This window comes from Ambystoma mexicanum, chromosome 6q, assembly GCF_040938575.1.
Source record: "Ambystoma mexicanum isolate Mex_15411 chromosome 6q, UKY_AmexF1_1, whole genome shotgun sequence".
Classification (NCBI taxonomy): domain Eukaryota; kingdom Metazoa; phylum Chordata; class Amphibia; order Caudata; family Ambystomatidae; genus Ambystoma; species Ambystoma mexicanum.
Window position 1 is genome coordinate 1168910096 of NC_090937.1, and position 22389 is coordinate 1168932484.

Consider the following 22389-nt stretch of genomic DNA (forward strand, 5'->3'; position numbering starts at 1 on the left):
CCAAGCAGACATTAAGACCTCTCTTAATGGACTGTGAAGGTTCATGAAAATGTCTCAAACTCTTTAGAAATTTTGTACGAAAGGAAAATGATATTATCGCAGAATCTCTGCAGGACAGAATCACCTCAGGTTCAAACATTTTGTTAACTGCAGCTGCAATTCCGGTGTTAATAAATTGTGAAATTGATGTTTAAAGAGAGTGCTGCAAACAGATAATTTGGACCAATCTGACCAGTGAACATTTGGTACTAGTAAAAGAACTGGGGAGCAAAGCAGAACTAGAAAGACAAGCGTTCTTGTTGAGCAACTCTATGGGTAGGAATTTTTTTTTAATGCAATTTTAGGCTGGATTTACTGTAGTTTTTTTAATGTATGTAAAGAAATGTTTGTTCGTTTGTTTGGTATGTTTTGTAAAGACTCATTGAGTCAAAAACAAATAAAAAAAAAAAAATAATCTACCCTGGCCAATCATGACAAAGTGCGACTTGGGTTTCCTAGGATACCCTGTGCAGGGGGTGACTACACCCCTCTCTCACATTCAGCCCACCTAGACACCCAGGCGCCTTGAGGAGGGCTTCTGGGCAGAAGTCTGCCAAAAGACCCTGAACAAAGAAGGCAAACCTAGTTTGCCGCGTAAAGTAAAACACAAGAAGGACTTTAACAAAAAGAAATGGCGAATAAACCCAACCGGAGCCAAAAGAGAGATGATTTGGTCAAGCGGGTTTATGTTCGAGGCTAATATAATAGGCAAGAACAGTACCAAGTTTATCTAATATAATCGCCGTAGAAAAGTTAGGGTAGATACCACTGCCACAAGCCAAGTCTAAATGTTAAGAGCGAAACAATGCTCTAGGAGGTACAGATAAAAAGGGATACAAGTTAACCCTTTCCAGTACTCCATGGAAGATGGGGTGTACTGGATCTGTGGTAGATTGACTAAGTAAAGTTAATGGAAACTTTACCCTTTTCTGGGGGACCGTAGACGCCTCAGAAATGGAGTCGAGGGAAGTCTCAAAGACAACCCTGTGCCACGGCACTGAAGGTGCTGTGTGACACACACTAAGAAGGGGGCTACTGAAGTGGTGTACTTCAGAGTCCACAATCACAAAAACAGATGGAAACACATAGCAAAACACAGGTAAGAGTGGGGGAAAAGCTCTCACTCTTACCAAGTGGAAAAAAATAAACTCCAGAATTCCAGCAAAGCTGCTGGGGGGACTCACTAGGTGAGGGAAATTAGCCATAAATGAGAATTCTCCCTAACAACTTCGACCTCCACTATGCCTTTCCAGTGATCCCTTCCATCCTGTGAATTCTCGGGAGGTTATAATTTTGATCGCCCCGAATTGTGCGAGAAGAACGTGGTACTTGGAACTCCTGGACTTGGCCATCTGCCCACCTCTCCTGCTGACGCTGCTCTGTATCCAATATGTTTAGATGTTTAGCTCAACATCTATAAGGCGCTGAAGCGTGTGAACTCTGTGGGACCAAAGGGCAGTCGCAGACAAAACTGGTTATGTCCTGACTCGTTACTCCAAGAGCACCAGCGTTTTTGGGGTCGGACTGGATGTTGTAGGATGTTAGTCGTTGTCTTAAGCACAGGAAGGTAAAGGTGATGGAGAAGTTCTATCTGACCCTACCTCACTCTTGGGCTATCCCTAGTTGGTGCTGGTTTTCTGTTTATCTAATAGTGGATAGATAAAGAAAAGGAAATATATTATCTTTTTACTTTTTTACAAAAATACTCTCAACTTTAGTACCAGTTTGTGTCGTACATCAACATATACAGGACAAGGATAAGCAATTTTGTACCTTACTCTTATTGCACGTTAAAACATGTGGAGGGGGATGGTTGTCGTGCAGTATTGTGGCAATGATTACTTTATTGGCCAGTACTCTACGATCAGCATAGCATGCCCCTTTAAAAAAAAAATAATAATAATAAAAAATCCCTATTATGTGAAGAGCTGAAACTATTTCACTGTGAAAATGAAGTATAAGGGGTCTAGACACTCTCGTGTCTTGGTGGACCCCTTATGTTGTCAGGGATTGCAGCAGAACCTTTCTTTCTGTCTCCGTTTGTTTGTCGACTGGTTTCAGTGGGCGCTCTTATTCTTGCCACCTTCTTCAGGACTGTCTTTGTGATATATTGGTAAGGATTATCTGTAATTAGGTGGGACTCATTTGTGATGAAAACCCCCTAATTCCGTTTCTAAGACACTAACGTTGTACTGGAGTGATCTTGTCTCTCACACTCTGTCCTCTAAGTGGTATCCTCTACACTTTACACTGTGAGAAGCCTGAGGGTATTCTCACTTCTATTCCCCATGGATCCTCTGCACAGGTGGCCAGGGAAAGACCATTGCTTTTGGATCCCGACACTGGGGGTGGACAAGCGAGGGAGGATCACCTGAGTAGAGGGTCTGTGGGTACTGGGAGTGGGATGCCATTGGGAGAGACCTGATATCCCCCTTTTCCTACTAATGATCAACCCAACCCTTCCCCCATCTACAAATCAACCCCCCTGACTTCCCCATATGACTACAAAAAAGGTACTGAGTGGAGGAAGAGGCAACTGAGAGTTATGAAGACTGGTTGCTTTCACCACTTTGGTACTGGAACGAGGAAGGGGCCTCCTAAGAGCAGTAGAGGTATGGCATATCCCCTTAATGATGGTCAGGAAGGGCTAATTGTGAACTCGCACCTGCTGCCTGTTAAAGGGCTGCAAGTGTATAAAAAGCCCCACCAAATGACAATGAGAGAAGAAGTGGTGACAGGAGCTGAGGCAGTGACATTGTTGCAGCAGGAGCGGTGCCAAGAAAAACAGCTAGGAGCTGTTTGCGTGCAGTACGATTATAGTTCAGAGAAGAGCGGCCCAGGAGCTTAGACTCTGTGGAACCAAGAGAGGCATGAAAGGGGAGCTGTGCCAGAAGGCTGACCCTTTTTCTATTGTTCGAGGTGCTCGTTCTCCTGATGCCAGAAGCTGATCCAGGAGTGCCTGAGGGGCAGGAGGTGGAAACCTGAAGCAAAGACCAGAAGGCCAGAAGATCTGCACTGCAGGATCTTGCATCAAAGTAACCATTGAGTTTATAAGCAATCAGAAAGACCGGTATACAAGTGTTTGATCCTATGCGCAAGATATTATGTATTGGAGTGGTCTTGTGAATGGTGAGACATGTTGTTGAAGGTCTCTGTTTCAAATCCTTGCAAACCAGCAAACAATAAGACTTGTTCACTCTAGAATAAGAGTGAATACTTTGTTATGGAGTGGTCGCGTGCAGGTGAAAGCACGTTTTCGAAAGTCTCTGAATGCTGTCCATATTTAAATGCAAACTACAATGATCTATTACAACGTAGCTGATTCAAAAGAACCACAGTTACTTACATGCAAACCTTTAAGCGTTGGTGAATGCAGAACAAAAGAAGCAATGTTTAAAAAATATATCTGCACATTTTTGATGACCGCACTTAGGGTTTGAAATTGAGATTCAAAGAGCAGGAGCTAAAACCAGCTCCTGGGTGTCGTGCATCACCCAGTCGGCAGAAGCCACCAGAGATGCTCCTTTAACTTTTTGTCCATTTTGTATTAACCATTGTTTCAATGTGTATTAGATGCTTTCTCATTTCATTTTAATTAACATTCTCAAGTACTCAGTTAATGCCACACTTACATGTTTGGAAGGCACCAGTTAGCCCTAGGAACCAAAAGTAGCTCCTGGAAGCTGTTTGTTCAAGCTACCCATGCCCTAATATGCTAGAAGCAGGAGCTACAGCTCCCCTCAATTTCGAACCCTGCTGCGCTAAAAGAAAACCATTACTTATGAAGATACTAAAAGAAATTAAGCTTTCCCACGACTAAATACATTGTGTGCCAATTCTTACAGTGAATGGAATTTACATTGCAAACCATGTTCGCATATTATTTTTACAGAACCAATGTTTAATGAACTCTAAAGTGAATACAAGGCCAGCAAATCCAATGCGTTTTTCAATGCAAAGTGAATGGAACGCTGGGAAATGAACTTCAAAAGTTGAATTTAACTGCACTTCCATTTTCAACTGCAACTTTTTGTGTTGCAAAGACCAGCTATATGCAGAGCCTGCAAGTGTGGCACAGAACATTAAGAACATTGGAGACACCATCATATTAAAATCTCGCTGAAATTATATCTTGGGGAAGGAATTCCTGAGGTTGGAACTACTTATTGTCTTGAGGACAGAGCCTCAGTATAGTTTGTGTTTTAAACTGCGTTCTGGAACTTGGGGGAGGGAACCAAAGTATTGGTCAATCATATAATGATTTGGAACTCAAGGCAATACTAAGACTTTTGTTAGAACTGCTTTATACTTGGGGAAGGAACCTGTGAGCTACACCAAGCTCTGAACTTTATGCTGAACATATTTGTTTTGCTGTTGATGTCCCTACACATTGTATGAGATTAGTTGTGAGGGCAAGTATAGGTTTTGGACACAGACAGATTTCCAAGTTTAACTTGTGGACTTTGACTTGCCTTAGTTTTGTTTTGGAAGGGAAATCCCACCATAGTATAGGGCAAGATGGGCCGTCTTCCATCCTGACATTTAAGTTAGTAAAAGGGTTTGATTTGAACTTTGAATCTGTTGTCTGTGTCTTTCTCCAAGATGCCCTCACAACTAGAATCCGTAAAGGTACTTCAAATTAATTAAAGCAGGTGAAACTGAGCTGTAAAGTGCCAAAGCAATCCTAATGTAAACCATGTTCTATGCCAGAGACATCTAAGCGTAAGTATTCTTTCCCTAACACGTACGTAGGCCTAATGCCTCAAGAGTAAGACTTCCTATTTGGGTAAGTACCTGATTAGGAAGTCTTAAAAGACCACCAAGAACAAGCTTTGACAAGGCCCAACAGGTAGTGAATACAGTTCAAGATGCAAAGCAATTTTGGAGTTTGCTGTTCAGAACTGAGGATTAGAGGGGATTGGTTCCTCCGACGTATTCCACATCTGACAGGTAATCACCACAGCTGTGCTGCTTCGGAAAATGTTCTGCATCAATGACGTTGATACGCTGTCCTCGAGGGCCTCCGTCGAGCCGACATCACCGGATGTTATAAGTAGGATGCACGACGCCCGTAGCCTCGGTTCTGTTTTTTCCGCGAACGTGTTCGCTTCGGAGATCTCGGCATACCTCGGTTCTTCTGAGTTATTCTATTGGTTCTTCCAACGGTAGGATTTTGAAGCCCCGAAAGTCGAAATCCGCTGGGCTTTCGACCGACGATTCAATAGGCGACACTCCGCCTCGTCGGCGTAAGTCCAGGTGGTCTCTGTCCCGGAGTGGTTCCTGCCACTCCTCTGCCTCTTTAAGGTACTCGCAGAAGCGCCGTCACCGTCCTTGTCCGAGGACTCGTCCATCGGCGGGTTGCTTGTCCCAACAAGCACTCTTCTCCTGTGGAATGGGATGCATTTCGTACAGAGATGATTTTTCAATCGCAGGGCTCCGTTCCGTCCGGGCCTTCGAAAGAAGCCGGCAGGGAACGTGCTAGGGCCACCGCTCGCATGCCTTTGGGCTCGAGTGGTCGGCGCGATCATCGGGAGCCTTCGAGGTCCCGATCGGACAAGGGGATCGCTCTAGCCATGCCCACTCCAGGTCCTGGTCCTCGAAACCCTAGAGACCGTCTGAGCCTGTGAGGTCTTCGAAGAAGAAGTTGACGCCATTGGCGCCATGTCTGTCGAGGACTCTCGAGGCTCCGCCTCTGGGGAAGCCATCAACGCCATTGGCGCCGAGGCCGTTGAAGGACACGCTCGGGGCACCGCCCTCGAGGCCTGTGTCGAAGCCGTCGGCGCCACGCTCGACATAGACGCAGATTCCGTCGACACCCTCAACGCCTTTCGAGGATGCTTTATCGGAGGTACCCTGGAGACCGGTGGAAAACCCGAGGAAGGCTCTGGCCAAGTCGAAAAATGTTTGTCCCTTTTTTTTTTTTTTTGTGCCCTCATCCAAGGATTTATTCCAGCCTTTCTGAGGTGGACGAAGGGTCTGATGAAGGTTTGGTTCCTGACGAACGATTATCTAGTCATCGCCAGATGGAAGACCTGCGTCAGTCTTTGCACGACGCCAGTAATGCCTGAGCCTGGCACGCATGCCAAGTCTTCGTACCGGTGGCTAATATTGAGGGTGACTGAGTACTTGGGGTGGTCTGCGCCACCAGTGGATTTTCTGCAGGATGACCCGACGGATATCTTGGACCAAGGTCCACCAACTGACCTGGTACTGCCATTCCATATAGCCTTGCAAAGAAGGGTGACGGCGGCTTGGACTGCTCCGGAGAGTCTCCCGGCAGTGGGTAAGTCGTTGCCGAAAAAGTACCGCCCAGCCAGTGGCGACCCCAGCTACTTGTCCATGCACCCTACTCCGGAGAGTTTGGTGGTGCAGGCGGCTACGGCCCCAGCAAAACAGGCGTCGTGCCCTACCATCCTTCCTGATAGGGATGACAAACGTTTTGACGGTTGGGGGAAGAAAGTCATTTCTTCAGGGGGTATGGCTTTGAAAGCAGCCAACTCTGTGTGCCTTAGCACGTTTCACTCGCACTCTGTGGAAATGTTTCATTGGCGGCTGACCCTATTCCCAAAGGGGAGGAACGGGATGGCTTTCTTGCCCTTGTACAGGATGGCAAGGATGCCATGTGTGAATCCGTTCAGTCGGGTCTGAGCGTGGCAGACTGTATCAGCCGATCCATGGCGGCGAGCACCGTGATGCGCAGATTTGCGTGGTTGCGGAAGTCAGGGTTTGCTCCGGATGTACAAGCCTGGCTTATCAACATGCCCTTTGATGGTGACCATCTTTTTGGCAGCAAGGCTGACGAGAGCCTGGAGAGGTTGCAGACCTCCAAAGCTGCAGCAAAGTCGTTGAGTGCTGCAGTTCGCCAACCTCCTCCTTTTCGTCCTAGGGGACAGCAATGGAGGGGAGATTCCTTTCTATACTACTCTTCCTTCGATAGCTCGAGGGGAGCTGCAAGTCAAAGGGGCCAACGTAGGAGTACCAGAGGTGGAAAACAAGGTACTTCAGATGTGTGGGTTCTGGAGATCATAGCCCACAGCTACTGTCTTCCTTTCCGGCGGAGGCCTCACGACAATCCACCAGGGAACCTCTTTGAAGAGTCCGGATCCGCTCCTTGCACAGGAAATCATATACCTGCTGGAGAAAGGTGCCATAGAACTGGTGCCTGTAGCAGAGAGGAACAAGGGATGGTATTCCCCATATTTTTTATTACAAAAAAAGACTGGGGATTGAGGCCCATCATGGACTTGCGTGGTTTGAACAAGCTCCTCAGGCAGGACAAGTTCAAGATGGTTACTCTCTCTCAAGTCCTCCAGGCCCTTCAACTTCAGGACTGGTTGGTGTCGCACAAGAAGTACCTTTCAGTTTCGGGTCCTTCCGTTCGGATTGATCTCCGCCCTGAGAGTCTTCACCAAGCTCATAGTGGTGGCGGCAGTGTATCTCAGCAAAAGGGGGAGATTCACGTCCACCCCTACCTGGACGATTGGTTGATCAGGGCGCGCTCTCCTGAGCAAGTCCTGGATCATCTGTCAGTCACTTGCCACTCCCTTCACAGGCTGGGCTTCTCCCTCAACTTGAAGTCCCATTTGACGCCAACCCAGCGGCTGCAGTACATCGGAACAGTGCTGGACACATCCCTGGGGCAGTGTTTTCCCTCCCCAGGTGAGGGCTCATCATATTCTGCAGATGGTGCACAAGTTTCAACATGCCCAGAGTCTCCCAGTGTTCGAGTACTTGAGGTTGCTACGCCTTATGGCATCCTGCATTCTCCTGGTGCCAGAGGCCAGGCTGCAGATGAGATCTCTACAGTGGGCTCTCAAGATGCAGTGGTCGCAGTCCTCCGGCAGGATGTCGGATCCCGTTCAGGTGCCGCCCTTCGTCGCCCAGGATCTTCTGTGGTGGGCCGTCGAAGGCAATCTGATGAAGGGGGCTCCATTTTGGCTACCCTGGCCGGAGGTGACTATCGTGACGGACGCATCCCTCACGTGATGGGGAGCTCATGCCAACGAGTTGACAGTCAGCGGTCGTTGGTCTCCGTCGGAGTCCAGACTCCATATCAATCTGTTGGAGCTGAGGGCCATCGGCCTAGCCATGAAGGCTTTTCTGCCGTCTGTGCGAGGGAAGAATGTCCTGATTCTGACGGACAATACAGTGGCCATGCACTACCTCAACAAAAAGGGGTGGGGGGGATGCAGCTCTGGTTCTGGGCCATCCAGCAGGACATTTTGATTTCAGCAGTTCATCTGGTCGGAGACTAAAACGAGGCGGCGGACGCTCTCAGCAGGCAGAGCACGGGAGCTGGCTCAGGAGATTCTCCTGGAGATCTTCGCCCTTTGGGGGACCCCTCAAGTGGATCTCTTCGCCACCAGTGTCAACCAGAAGTGCGAAAGATTATGCTCGCGGGAATTTCCTCCAAGGGGAGCCTTGGGGGACGCGTTCGTAGTGGAGTGGTCCTTCCCACTGCTGTATGCGTTTCCTCCAGTCCCCATCATTCCGCAAGTGCTGGCAGAGGTTATGGAGGTTCGGTTCCCGAATGATCATCATTGCTCCGGCATGGGCCCAGAGAACGTGGTACCTGGACCATCTCGACATGTCCATCTGCCCTCCATGCAGTCTTCCCTACCGAGATGATCTGCTCTCACGGGAGGGGGGGGGTCAGGTTCTCTATCCAGAGGTCAAGTCCCTCAACCTTCATGCTTGGCTTCTGAAAGGTTGAGGTATAAGGATTGGGACCTCCCTGAAGACGTGATGGAGGAGTTGCTTTCGGCCAGAAGGCCTGCAACACAGTCCCTGTACCGTTGCCGTTGGAGAAAGTTCTGCCACTGGTGCAGAATCAAGAATGTGGATCCTTTTTCATGTGGATCCTTTTTCATATGCCATTTCTTTGGTTTTGTCTTTTTTGCTTTTGTTGGCCCACAAGGGCCTGCAAGTGGGTACCATTAAAGGTTACCTGGCGACGCTGTCATTATTTAAGCGCTCGTCTGGGGAGTGTTCTTATTTTAAGATTCCTTTAATTTCGCAGTTTCTGAAACGGCTCACTAATGTGTTCCCATGGTTCTAAAATTCCTAATGGGTGCTCCATTTGAGCCTTTACATTCTTGACCTTTGGGACTGTTAACCCTTAAAACTGTATTTCTAGTTGCGGTTACTTCCGCTCGCAGAGTGAGTTGCAGGCACTATCTGCTAAGCCACCCTTCAGTGTTTCGTAAGGACATGGTTGTCCTTGGGGTTTGTCCTTCTTTTCTTCCGAAAGTGGTGTCGGAATTTCATTTAAGCCAGAAGTTCATTCTCCCGGCGTTCTATCCTCCTCCACATCATGGTAAGGAAGAGGAGAGGCTCCATAGGTTGGATCCTAGGAGAGCTTTAAGTTTCTACATCTCACGCGTGTCCCAGGTCAGAGTGGACAATCAACTCTTTGTAGGATACGCTGGAAGCCGTTTGGGACAAGCTGTTACTAAGCAGACTTTGTCTAGATGGATTATCTTGACCATTTCTGAATGTTACTGCTTGGCGGGAAAAGACCCTCCGGTAGGCTTACAGTCCCATTCTTCTAGAGGTGTGGCTGCCACTACTGCTCTGCAGAGGGTGGTTCCCATTTGTAACATTTGTGAAGCAGCCACATGGGCCTCTGTCCATACTTTTGTAAAACAATACTCCCTGGATTCTATCCATGGGCAGGACTTGGCCTTTGGCAAGGCGGTCCTCTATTCTGCAATTTAATTGGGCATTCTAAAATTCTAAATTCTTTTCCCTCCTCCATACGTTGGTACTGCTTTGGGAGTCTGTCATAGGTGTGGAATACGTCGGAGGAACCAATCCCCTCGAAGAACAAGTTACTTTCTTACCTGGTAACGTTCTTTCAATGGGATGTTCCGACGACGTATTGCACATCGTTCCCACCCAGCCTGCTCCGCTACAGAATTTCTTATGCGATTGCAGCTTACGTTTCCGCAAGGCTTTCTGTAGTCCTACTGGTAGAAGATTGGTGCCACACGTTCTGGGGGGAAAAAACTAGAACTGAGGCTACAGGCGTCATGCGTCCTACTTATAACATCCGGTGACGTCGGCTCGACGGAGGCGATCTAGGACAGCGTATCGACGTCATCGACGCAGACAATTTTCCAAAGCTGCACAGCTGTGGTGATCTACCTGTCATAGATGTGGAATACATTGTCGGAACATCCCATCGAAAGAACGTTACCAGGTAAGGAAGTAACTAGTTCTTCTAATGGATTCCTTTCTCCCACGGCCATCAAGGGGCACGTCCCTTTCCCTTGCTCAACTCCTCTACTTGCCCAGCACGGGACGCCTGTGCCAGTATATAATCAGCTGCTGCACCCCCTGATATTGATTCCTTTGTTCTGCGCACACTATGTGCTACAAGAATGCCACTAATAAATTGGCTCCAAGCACTGTATCATGCCTCCTAACCTTGGTAACCTTGAAGCATTAAGCTTCAAGCCCTGTGCAGGAAAGTGGTAGATGGATATCTGTGTCTGAGCCCACAAACTGTTAATACTGCCTGGCCGAGGACTGCAAACCTCAGGATTCCGGATGGTGCCAATCCATGCACCTTAAGTCCTTAAGGGAGCATACCACAAAACTCTTTACTTTTTGCCACAGAGGAGACAAAAGGACTTCTTCAAAACACTGATCCCAGACTAGTAAGTCAAGAAGTAGCACTGCAAAAGGTCCTGCTCCCCAAGCGGTTGTTTGAGACACAAGTCGTCTTCTGCTCTTGGTTCTCAGAGTTCAGCCATTAAGTTGTTTTCCCACCCAATCCTCTATCCGAGAGGAATGCAAAGATGTATGTCTAAAGATGCTAAACATATTTGCCAAGGCTCCTGGGCCCACTGTACTATAGTACTGTACGGCCAGGACTTTGAAGGTCTCTGACCCACACGGATGAAGTGCTGATCCTCCTTTGAGTGTCCAGCTCCTGGCACTGCCCGTGCTGCTGAAGCACCAACAAAATGGGCAAGTTCCTGTCAAAGATGTCTAAAGTATTTGACAAGGAGGGTGATCCCATCTTATTTGGGCTAGAACTACATTGATCAAGAGAGGTGAGAGATTTCCCAGAGGATTACTACATAAAGGGCCAATATCTGAAGGACCTGGCCTCTAATTTACAGGAATCCAGTGGCCGCAACACCTTCTCGGATTTGGGCATTATTCGACTCTGAGCGGAAGCCTCCTGCTTCTTTCCAGCAGATGGTGGCCAACGCACCGGGTTTGTCAGCACCCACCCGGCTAAAAGTTCAGTTTAAGTAACTGACATTCTTGATTGTTCTTGAAGGGAGATCTTGATGGCCTTCAACCCGGCAGTGGGGGGTGCAGTGTTACAAGTCTAAGAGAAGCCAGCCTCAGTCACTGCTGTGGTCAGATACCTGGCTAAGAAACACCGTCTGGCACCGACTGATCTGGCTTTTCGTTTCCATCGATGCCTCATATGAAGAGCGTGGCTATTCATGCTGCGACAGCCAGTCTCAAGACGACATCCTTCCGTTCTGACGGGAGACTAATACGCTGGATGCTTGGAGGCACAAAGTGTTCCCTTTGGCAGCCCAACTTTGATGGCAACTAATGCATCTTGGATCATGGAAACATTTTTTTTAGGCCTCTTGGCCGTGGTGTCTGAGGCAAATGGAATCTCTACTCTCAGAATCCCAACCGTCTTTTGAATATTTCTGTGACCCTTTTCCAAGCTCATTCAAGCCATGAGTTTTGTAAACTCTGCTGATAACACCCAAATTCTTCTAGACATTTTGACAATCTACAGACATTAATAATACAAGTGATGCCTCTAAAATGGAATGACTGGAATGAACAGTTGCATAAATCGCAATTTGTTGACTCCGTCTGGAAAAAACAAATGCTAATCATTGATAATTGATAAGTGTACTTTGATTCCTTATGACACTGTGTTGGGGGAGATTTCCTAAAGTCTACCAGCAGTCGAAACTCCATAAAAGTATGCCTTGGCATACAGGCCCCAACTCTTATTATAAGTCTGTACTATCCAAAGGTTTGTTAGAATGGCAGGGCAGCCAGGCTTATCCTATGAGGAGGATGTGAGCTATAGCTAAGTATAATGAACTCAGTAAATACGTAGGCCCAAAGAAACTCGCACGCTTGTAGCTATGGTAAAATAAACATTTTATTTTTATATACAAAAGGCAAAGCTAAATACTATTTGGACTAACCAACACAAATGGAAAACATAAGCAACACTTTTTCACATGAATGCTTCAGTACTAGTGGCTTGCACCAGACATGAACACAGTTCTAAGATAAATCAATTCACCTTGTATAGTCTTTTGAGCAATGTTCTGTTGCAAGGTAAAAAGGGGTTATTCGGCACTAGCAACAGCCATATACGATGTAATACGTTTCAATGATTCTGATACTTTAGAGGTCCATGCCCTAACTAGTTGAGAGTTCTTCAAAGTCAGTTGAGGAGTGGTGCAAAGTCATAGGCAGTAGCAGAAAAGGCAAAGTTCCTCAGGATACTTTAATTACTTTCACATAGGATACGTTAGTGGAATACAAAGTTACTGGGGATCTTTGAAAGGACTCCCTAGATTCCCTATAGGTGCACAAGCTGTTGGGCCTGGGCAATGGGTTTAAGTGAACACCCAAACTCTGGATTCAGCACCCCAGTGACACAGGATTGATACATTGGCTTGAGGTAAGCACTACCTTGATCTCCACAGTAGCTAAGGAGTATTGAAGATGATGCAGCTGGATTCTCTCCTATGCAGCAGGGGAAGGACCCAGTCTCCTGTTCCTTGGTCGTGGTGACGAAAGGAGGGACTCTCGAAGGGCTGTTTCCACAGCTGTCCCGGGAAAGGACCCTCTGCAATGAATTCTTCTGACGGCCACGTCAGTCTGTGGTTTTGGGGCCTTTTTACAAGCGCCAACCGTGAACAGTTACCGCCCGGTCAATCCGCCTCGATTCTGCAGTCCTGCACTCAACTTGGAGAAGGGGATCTTGTCTCCGGAGGTCCAACTGGAGCTCACCAAAGTTTTGGGAGGATTTGTTCACGGGAAGACGACACACTGCAATTGGGTCAGAGGTCACCTGGTGTTAACGATTTGCAGCCCTGGATGGCCAGAGCATGTCGGGGGATGGCTCGTTCTGCAGGTCGTCTTATAGTTTGTTGGTCTCACCAGCCAAAGGGAAGGAGGAGTTCTCTTCGATTTTGAAAACTGGGTCAGGACAGCAGTGATTTCTTCGCGGTTACTTGGAGATTCTGCTGGCATCTCTGGTCGTCTTCTGCTTTGCATCTTCTCTTCCAGTGGTCGACTTGCCTTCTGCCTCAGGAACCTTACCTTTTTATCAGGATTTCCCATTCATTCTTCTGCAAATTCTCTCTGCAGTTTACAGAAAGGGGTGGGTGGCTGGCTGTCTAATCAGGACAGCTACCCCCTGCCCCCACCCAGTGAGAACTGTTTCCACTTGGACACATACGCAGACAAAGGATACTGGAGTTTTGGGCTCCTCCCCTGCTTCCTGTCCTCGCAGGCACACTGGAGCCATGGCGGGCTACACAAAGGGTTGTCAGCAAAGACAACACTCCCATCAAGACCTCCCCCTCCCATGATGGCAGAAGGGCATATAAAGAACAACCACACAAGAAATGGCGAGGATAATGAGGAGCCACCATGTGTGTGCATATCCTACGGAGGAAAACTGCACAAAAGTTGGTAGAACACGTCCACTGCCACCAGCCGTAACTATAGGGTTGTCACTGTAACCAAAAAGGTACAGGAGCAGAGAGCAGGAGGAATACTAGGTATCCCCTCGGCACTCCACATAAGGTGTGGTATGCTGAGCTCTCAAAAGTAAAAGTTTAGGAAGGATAAAAAGTATCCCTCTTTCCTTAAGAACAGTATTTTTTAAGGAAAATTAAAGAATATAAAAGTAGAACCCGAAGGGCCCTCAGCCACCCTGCACATAGGGTGCTGGGGACTGCAAAAGTGAAACACATGCCTTTTAAAAGGTATGAAGGAAAGCAACACTCAAGAGTTCCCATGATTAGAGCAGAAAAGAATAAATGGGGGGGCGAGGGGGAAAGAATAAATAAAAGGTCCAGAAGACCAGCAAACAGTGCTGGGGGTCTCACTAGGCGAGGGGAATTAAGCATAACACTAATAAATCTCCCTAACACTGTTCTTTTGAGACTTGTCCCAAGTGTTTGGCTAAAGTAAATAGCTTAGGGGTCTTTGTAGACAAACATCTGTCCTTGGAATTGCTGAGCAATCCTCTGGTAACAAACTTCTATCATCTGTGCACGTTTATGAAAGTTTTTCCCTGCCTTGGCTATCATCACTGTGTCCAGGCTGTCATAGCATTAGGCTCCTCTTTACACTGTGCAACTGCGATCAACTTGGTCATTCCTATATTCATTATGGAGACTGCAACGTCTTCAGAATGTGATGGCTTGTGTGTATACTAACACTCCCCTGAATTCCTGTATCTCACCTGTAAACCAATCACTCAACTGGCTGCCTGTCAAGTAACGCGTATAATTCAAATTCATGTGAGGCCTTTCTTTGAGAGCCCTTCGTTCCTCTGGACCTGCTGCAAAGGTAAAGTAGTAGTCCCTCTTGCTCTTCTAGACCATCCACAGAAAATCTTTTGGGTTCTCCCACTTTACCCAGGGCCCACCTGACCATACACTCTCACATTTGGCTCCAAATTTGTAGTGTCTTCCGGCTCACCTTAGATCTACCCGGAACCACAGACACTCAGGGAAATTATTAAACATGTGGTATTTTGAATGACGGCGCACATGCTACATCTGCGTTCCCTCACAGAATCTGAAGACTGTTTTGTTTGTGTTCTACAAACACTGCTAACATAACTAATAACATGCACATGGCTCTACAGGCACAAATGGTCAAATGCTTACCTTAAATTAAGTACCAAAGCTTTTTGAGTGCATTTTATTTAGAAGTGAATGATTAATTTCCCTTTGCTATTTAGAGAACCTGCCAGACCCTGGGAAAGCACAGGATTTTGTGAAGAAATTCAACCAAGTTCTGGGGGAAGATGAAAAGCTCAGATCTCAGCTGGATGTGCTCATCAGCCCCATGTGTTCCTGTAAACTGGCAGATGTCTGTGTGGTAAGAAAATGTAATAATATTTTGTTGAACAAGTTAGTGTGAGATGATTTTTTTTTTTAAAAGTAACTTTTACTTCACAGGAAGTGAACAAACCTCAGCAGTGAAGGAAGGACCATGTCCTGTGGGAAGACTATGTACCATATGTTTCTAATAACCTGTTTTCTTCAAAGTATCATCATTCCTCCTCTGTGTAGTGCCTGTCACTGGTCACATGACTAGGCTCAACCTCATGCATCCCCTCATTACAACTAAAGACATACTCCCTTGGGCTCTCCCACCATGTCACACACTGCTTCCACCCCCATGCAGTCTCTTATGCTGTGCGCTGCTGCACCTCTTACTACTACTTTAACAGACCCTCACCAAGCGTCTCTCACACTAATTTCCGCAGCCAAGGATGGAAACATGTGTTTGTACCTGCCAATTTGGGCATTCAGTGGTTAGGATAGGACCAACACCTGAAATCCCTGCCCCCGTGCTCACTGTGATCGACATCACCATGACGCCATAAGCTAAGTTTTGAGGTCTGATGAAAGCGTGCATTAAGGTATTTAAAACATATCCCATTTGTCACTGCATCACCATGGCAACCCATCCTCTTGCGCACTGAGGGCCATTGAAGCCCACTCAGTCATGCTACACATGGCACTTCCTACTGGCTTGCTGCCGTCGTCCTCGACCTGGCTCTACGGTACCTCCCTCAACTTAGATAGCTATGTTCCAGCATGATGATGTATATAATGCACAGATCATACTGAGAGGTTAATGTGGAGCCTTGGTCATCCACAAATGAGTCTGAACTGGCACTGTTCAGGACCAGCCTTCACTATATTACATGGAGCTACTTACCTGCCACCTCTTAAGGTCACAGAAACACACTACGAGGATCTACTGAAAATGGCTGCCACCATACGTGTTTGCCCAGTCGCCTAGCAACCACCTAGAAGCCCATTGGCCCGCTGCCAATACTTTCCTGGAGAGGCCCCGCCGGAAGGCGCAAGCCTGCCCTCCCCAAAGGCACTCTCTCAAGGCACAGACCTGTCTGTGCCAGTGCCACTTCTTCCCTCAAGCGTCGGTGGGCAGGAGCCCAGCCCGCATCTGCCCGACATCGATCCTGCTCATGCTGGGCTGCTGGATGATTCCACAGCGCTCCAGCATTTACAGGAGGCAGAGCTGAGAAACACGCTGCTGCCCCTTACAGTGACCCCAGAAGGGTTACTGTAATTGTATGATGCTGACGTTTCACTTGGCCTGGCTGAAATTTCCATTACAGACCACGAGAATCTACTGAAAATGTCCGCTGCCATATGTTTACCCGGTTGCCTAGCAACCACCTAGAAGCCCATTGGCCCACCGCCAATACTTTGTTGGAGAGGCCCCGCCGGAAGGCGCTAGCCTGCCCTCCCCAAAGGCACTCTCTCAAGGCACATGCCTGTCTGTGCCTGTCAGCGGCCGCCGGGCTGCCGTCGCCACTATACTCTGATCTGATCTCTGCAAGCGCTGCAGCACCCGACACCCAACATTCCAGCTGAACAAGCTCCCTTGGGAGCTCCTTTCCCATTGCTGGAGCAGTGTCCACACCCAGGATGGGCCCCCCATCCATACGGCAAGCCCGTCGACCCCTACGCCGATTCCTGCCCTAACACCCATACAGGCGGTAAGACTTCTCTGACAGCACACTTTGAAATGATCATACAGTGTAACGCTGCGTGCATACAAATGCTCCACTGCCTGACAAGATCCCAATACAAATGTGTTTGCATCTATATTCGCAGCACTACACTAAGCATGCCGCTCTAGTCCTATTGCTAATTTATGTTGATGTTTTATAATATATTCGCCAACTATCACTATTGCCATAGCCTACATGGACTACCTTCTATAGCATGCTAGCCATTATCAGATGGCACCATCACCTGACTGCATGTTGGTTGCCAAGAAAGTAACAGTCTAGGTCATCTATACTAGTTAATAATGCATCATAATTATTTGATTATATTGTAATTATACCCTAAATTTGCTACCTATGAAACAATATTATAGCCTTAACCGCTTGCCTCATTCTGTACAGTGAACTGGCCTTGGCGGGATTAGCCCACTTTGCCCACTGTCCTTGTGAACTGCCCTTGGCGGGATTAGCCCACTTTGCCTACTGTGACTAGCCTATTCTGTGCTGCCTATTGTGAACTGCCCTTGGCGGGATTAGCCCACTTTGCCTACTGTGAACTGCCCTTGGCGGGATTAGCCAACCCTGTATTGCTTCTACATCCTCCCTCTCCCGGCACAGCACACGACTGCCGACCAAATCAGACAACAGTTGCATGCACCCTACTGCAAATATGAATATAAAAAACCTTGCCCAAATCTCGTTAACCGTTGCCATTATGATAAGTATCCACCAGACTACCTTTACCAACTGCCTCGCAGTAAGCCACACTCCAACCATCATGTCTCACACCATATCCGCACCTCGTCCAATCACAGAAAGGAATAAACTTCGAGCTAGGTTACCTCGCCTCCATGAACCACAAGCAAATGGCCTATCTAAACAGGACGACTATCCAAACAATAACCGCTCCAAATCTAAACAACCCCACTATCTGGATAAAACGGCCACAGCTACCTTGCAGAAACGAGTCAAAACTAAAATTAGCCCTTGCAAATCCACTAAAACTCATACTACTGTCAACTCGGCCAAACTCAATATGGCCTTCATAAACGCTAGATCTCTGGTACCACACGCTACACACATAGCCGACCTGATCACCTTAAATAATCTCGACCTCCTAGCAGTCACTGAGACATGGCTACATGATGCAGCAGGTCCTGCCCTTGCCTTAGCAATCCCTGAAAATTACCAAATCTTCAGAGCAGATAGAACCAACGCTAGAGGAGGAGGTATCGCCATCATAGCTAAAACACAACTAGCAATCAGACTTATGCCATCACCTCCAAATATGCCCTGTGAAATGCTTACAGCAAAAATACCAATATCTAGCTCTAAACACTAACAATCTACCTAGTGTATAGACCTCTGGGACCCATTGTATCCTTAGAGGATAACATTTTAAGCATCCTCTCCAATAATACAAAGACAACCTCTCAGGTACTTATCCTAGGGGACTTCAACCTTGGCTTTACTGACCAAACAGACAATGATGCCAGAGCTATTTCTAATCTGCTACTGGAACAAGGACTTGCCCAAAAAGTAAACCTACCAAACACACTCAAAAGGCAGAACCCTCGACTGGTTGGCCGACCTAAATCAACTTATCTATTCCATCTCTCCACTCCTTTGGACCGACCACCACCACCTTCACTATGGTAATAGACAAACAGACGCAAACATGACTATAGTTCCTCCTCAACCTACCAGGAATAAAAAAGATATCACAATGGACAGACTCCTACCACTTATCCTGCCTTCATTAAGATGTCTATCCTCATCCACAGACCCTAACATACTAGTCGACACTTAAAATACAACTATGTAAACAGCATTGGACTCTATCGCACCTCTTAAACTACGTAAAAGTAAACCACAAGCACACCTAAATGCGTGGTTCACCCCAGTTAAAAGAACTTGGGCAAAAAAAAGAAAATTGGAAGCCCTTTGGCGACACACACCTTCAGTAAAAAAATAAAATGAATTTTACTAAATTGGCCGCCCATTATAAAAAAGAAATAATTAACACTAAGAAAGAACTGTATAACGACAGGATTGCTAAAGCCAGCTCTAACACAAAAGAGCTCTTTACCATACTATGAGAAATGGAGGCACCTATCCCACCAGCTGATAATATAACTAAAGATGAAGCCTGGTGCACTAACATTCAGAATGCTTTAGCCAACAAAATTGTACTCCAAGAAAAGATTGCAAACAAGAAATCCTCCCTCACTAAACATGCTCACTCTCAATCTACCAAAACACCAACTAACAAATATAAATTTAAATTCTCCAAACTTTCCATCCTTAAAGTAGAGAAAATTATCTCCGCCCTGAAGCCATCTAGATGCCAGGGCGACAACTGCCCAGCACAATTAATCAAAGACGGTGCGAGAGACTTCTCACCATTTATCACCAAACTCATCAATGCATCCTTTTCAACTAATACTGTTCCAAGTAACCTGAAAGTATCCTGGGTCCTACTTCTGCTGAAAAAACAAACCTTAGATCCAGCCATTCCAACTAACTACAGGCCCATCACAACCATTCCCTTCCTTTTAAAGATATTTGTACGCTACTGTCATTCAGATACAATAATACCTGGAAACGAATAACCTCCTCGGCACTCACCAATCAGGTTTCAGGCCGCAACACGGCACTGAAACTGCACTGATTGTCTGTGAGTGCCTCAATTTGTGTTTTTAAGTCAAAGGGGAAACTGCTATGCTGCCCCCTCTTGACTTGCTGCTTTTGACTTGGTGGACCACGAAGTCCTCTGCAATCACCTTGCCTCAGCAGTTCACTTTTCTAAGGATGCAGAAGCATGGGTTCAATCATTCCTCAATAATAGAACTATGCGAGTATTCTTCCCTTTAGACTCGGCATATCCCATCTCTATAACATGTGGTGTCCCACAAGATTCATGCGTCTCACCCACCATGTACAATATCTTCACAGCGCCACTGTTTGACAAATTGGACAATCTAGGTGTCACCGACACCAACTATGCAGATGACACCCAGATCGTCATACCCCTTTCAGGCAATTATATCACTGACACGGCTCTTGTGAACAAAATGTACCTCCTCATTAAAGCATGGATGGCCCCACATAGCCTCTGCCTGAACGACGACAAGACGGAACTCCTAATACTAGGTACCGCGGCTAACCTTAAACTCCATAACGAATATTCCTCCTTCAACATTGATGGCAACTCCAAGGATGTAAAGGAAGTAAAAACGCTTGGATTCTACCTTGACTCTACCCTGACCATGAGCAAACAAGTCAACTCCTTAGCGTCCACATCAGCATACACATGCAAACTAATTAGGGCCTGCAGACCTTACCTATCCCCAACCAACTGCATTACCCTAGCAAATGCCCTTATGCTCTCAAGATTGGACTATTGTAATGCTCTCTACATGGGGACTAACAAGTACATCTTAAATAAAATCCAACTGCTACAAAATAACGCACTATGAACGGCTCTAAATATCCCAAACAGAGATCGCATATCTGTGATCAGAAGACAAAACCATTGGCTGTCAAAGACAGAATTATGCTAAAAATGACTTCCTTGACCCACAAATGCCTCAACAATGCCGCCCCACGGTACCTCTCCGACCGGATAGCCAAGAAAACTACCAATCGCCTGACTAGGTCCTCCAACTCTTGCTACCTTAGCGTTCTGCGCTTCAACCTAGCTAAATCTGGTGGCAGAAGCCCAGTTATGGCAGCCCAAACATGGAACTCACTCCCCTACACACTCCGGGCTGATCAAACCTACCCCAGTTTCAGAGGAAACATACAGAAATGGATTAGAACCAATGACGAGCACCCAACAATTTAGTGGCAACCAATAGACTAAGCTAGTATCTGCCACCACATAAGCTGGCATCTGAAACGTCACCTTATACCGCTCTCCGCAATGTAACTGTATATATTGTAATGTACTGTATATATCTATAACTGATCACCGGCAACCTGTGACAGGTAGCTCTATGATTGTAATTCGAGGACTGTACTTATATGTATCATCAAGCTTAAAGTCTCTTTGTAATGCTTGCGCCCACTTACCTTCGGGTTTGGTGCACCATATAAAAACAATAAACAAACCGCAACCTTTCACCTAATCAACTACCACTATGAGGATGCCTATCACTTAGATCCACCTTATCAGTGGGCTCAGGGTATTTATTCAGTAAATAGTGGTTAATTAAAGCTTTGTGTTGGCAAAACGCATGCAACACATGTTGTTTCTCCAGCTTCTTCCCAGCACTTTGAGATGCTCATTCCCAAAAAAAAAGTCTTAAATCTAATCTTAACAAGTCCATGTCCCACTAGGGCACCTTATTCCATCTAACAAATTCCTAAGGTCGTGGCCAACATAAACGTCCATACCTACTCTCAACAAGTCCTTTAGCCTACTTGCAAACCCTACGCTTCCAAAAAGAAATGTTTCCAAGTCTAGGCCTACACCTGTTCCTCAAACACAATCAGTTGATCAACAATTCATAAACAAATATCAACGTTTCCCTGAGCAATTTACTCCAGGGGAATACTCGCAATTCTGACTTTATGAAGACCTTTTCCACAGTATCTTGGTTCTTTTTCTGGGTTTTTCTTCAGGTCCTTAGCTTGTTCACAATACTTTACTTTCTCATAGGCCAGGGTATTCGCTTCTTCCCTTGACTTGTGTTTGGGGAGTTACTCTGTGCACTACCAGATTAGCCAGGAATACAGAAGATTTCTCACCTCCACATCAAAAAAAGTTTCTACTTCAATTTACGCCTGAATGCTCACATATTCCCCTGCCTTTGGGTTTGGACATTTACAGCCTTGACCTCAAACAACCAAAGACACAGCTGTCTGCTACTAACGCAGGAAGACTTGGGGTTGATGGCGACTGGCCCCATCCTTGGCTCATTGGTCCAATAGTCTCTCTCGAATGCAGAAAGTCTCAGGTTTTCTTTTTTTTTTTTTAACCTTTAGTTCGATTCACATCACAGTACCAGCACTGCAGTCATGAAAAGCAAATGCATCACATTTGAAAAGATGCAAGGTAACATTGGAACAACTCCAATAACATTTGCATTGCTCAGTCTCTACAAGCCCACCTCCCACATAAACGTACCCTCAACGGTGTCAGGTACATGCCAAATGTAACGCCTAGCCCCTTGCCATACTGTTAAAGGCCACATATCAACTGCCCCCTCCCTACCTTATCCCCATGGCATCTTCCGGTGGCCTTCTGCATCTCAGGAAGTCTTTAAAGGGCTCTCAAATGTCCACAGGTGTGTGGAGCAAGCCGGTGCGAGTGAAAAGAATTCAGTTTCTACATCATTACACCAGATCATATCTGATAACCACTTCTGTACCTTTGGCAGATCACTGCTCTTCCATGCCATTAGAATGCACCGCTTGGCCAGGAACAGACCGATAGAAGCTTCCTAGCACGCTTGCCCCATCCCATCCCAGCACCCATCCAAACAGACAGCACTCTATTTCCTTAGGGACCTCTGTTAGGAAAGATTCCCATTTATCTGTAATTTTCCCTC

At 46.6% G+C, this 22389-nt stretch overlaps 1 protein-coding gene across 2 annotated transcripts in view; it reads left to right on the plus strand.

Annotated features, from left to right (window-relative positions):
• PDS5A (PDS5 cohesin associated factor A) overlaps nt 1-22389 on the plus strand; it is a 1291333-nt gene that overhangs the window by 341059 nt on the left and 927885 nt on the right. For both annotated transcript variants that reach the window (XM_069631774.1, XM_069631773.1), the window contains exon 16: nt 15026-15165. In XM_069631774.1, coding sequence (XP_069487875.1) covers nt 15026-15165 — 140 coding nt within the window. The remainder of the gene's footprint in view (nt 1-15025; nt 15166-22389) is intronic.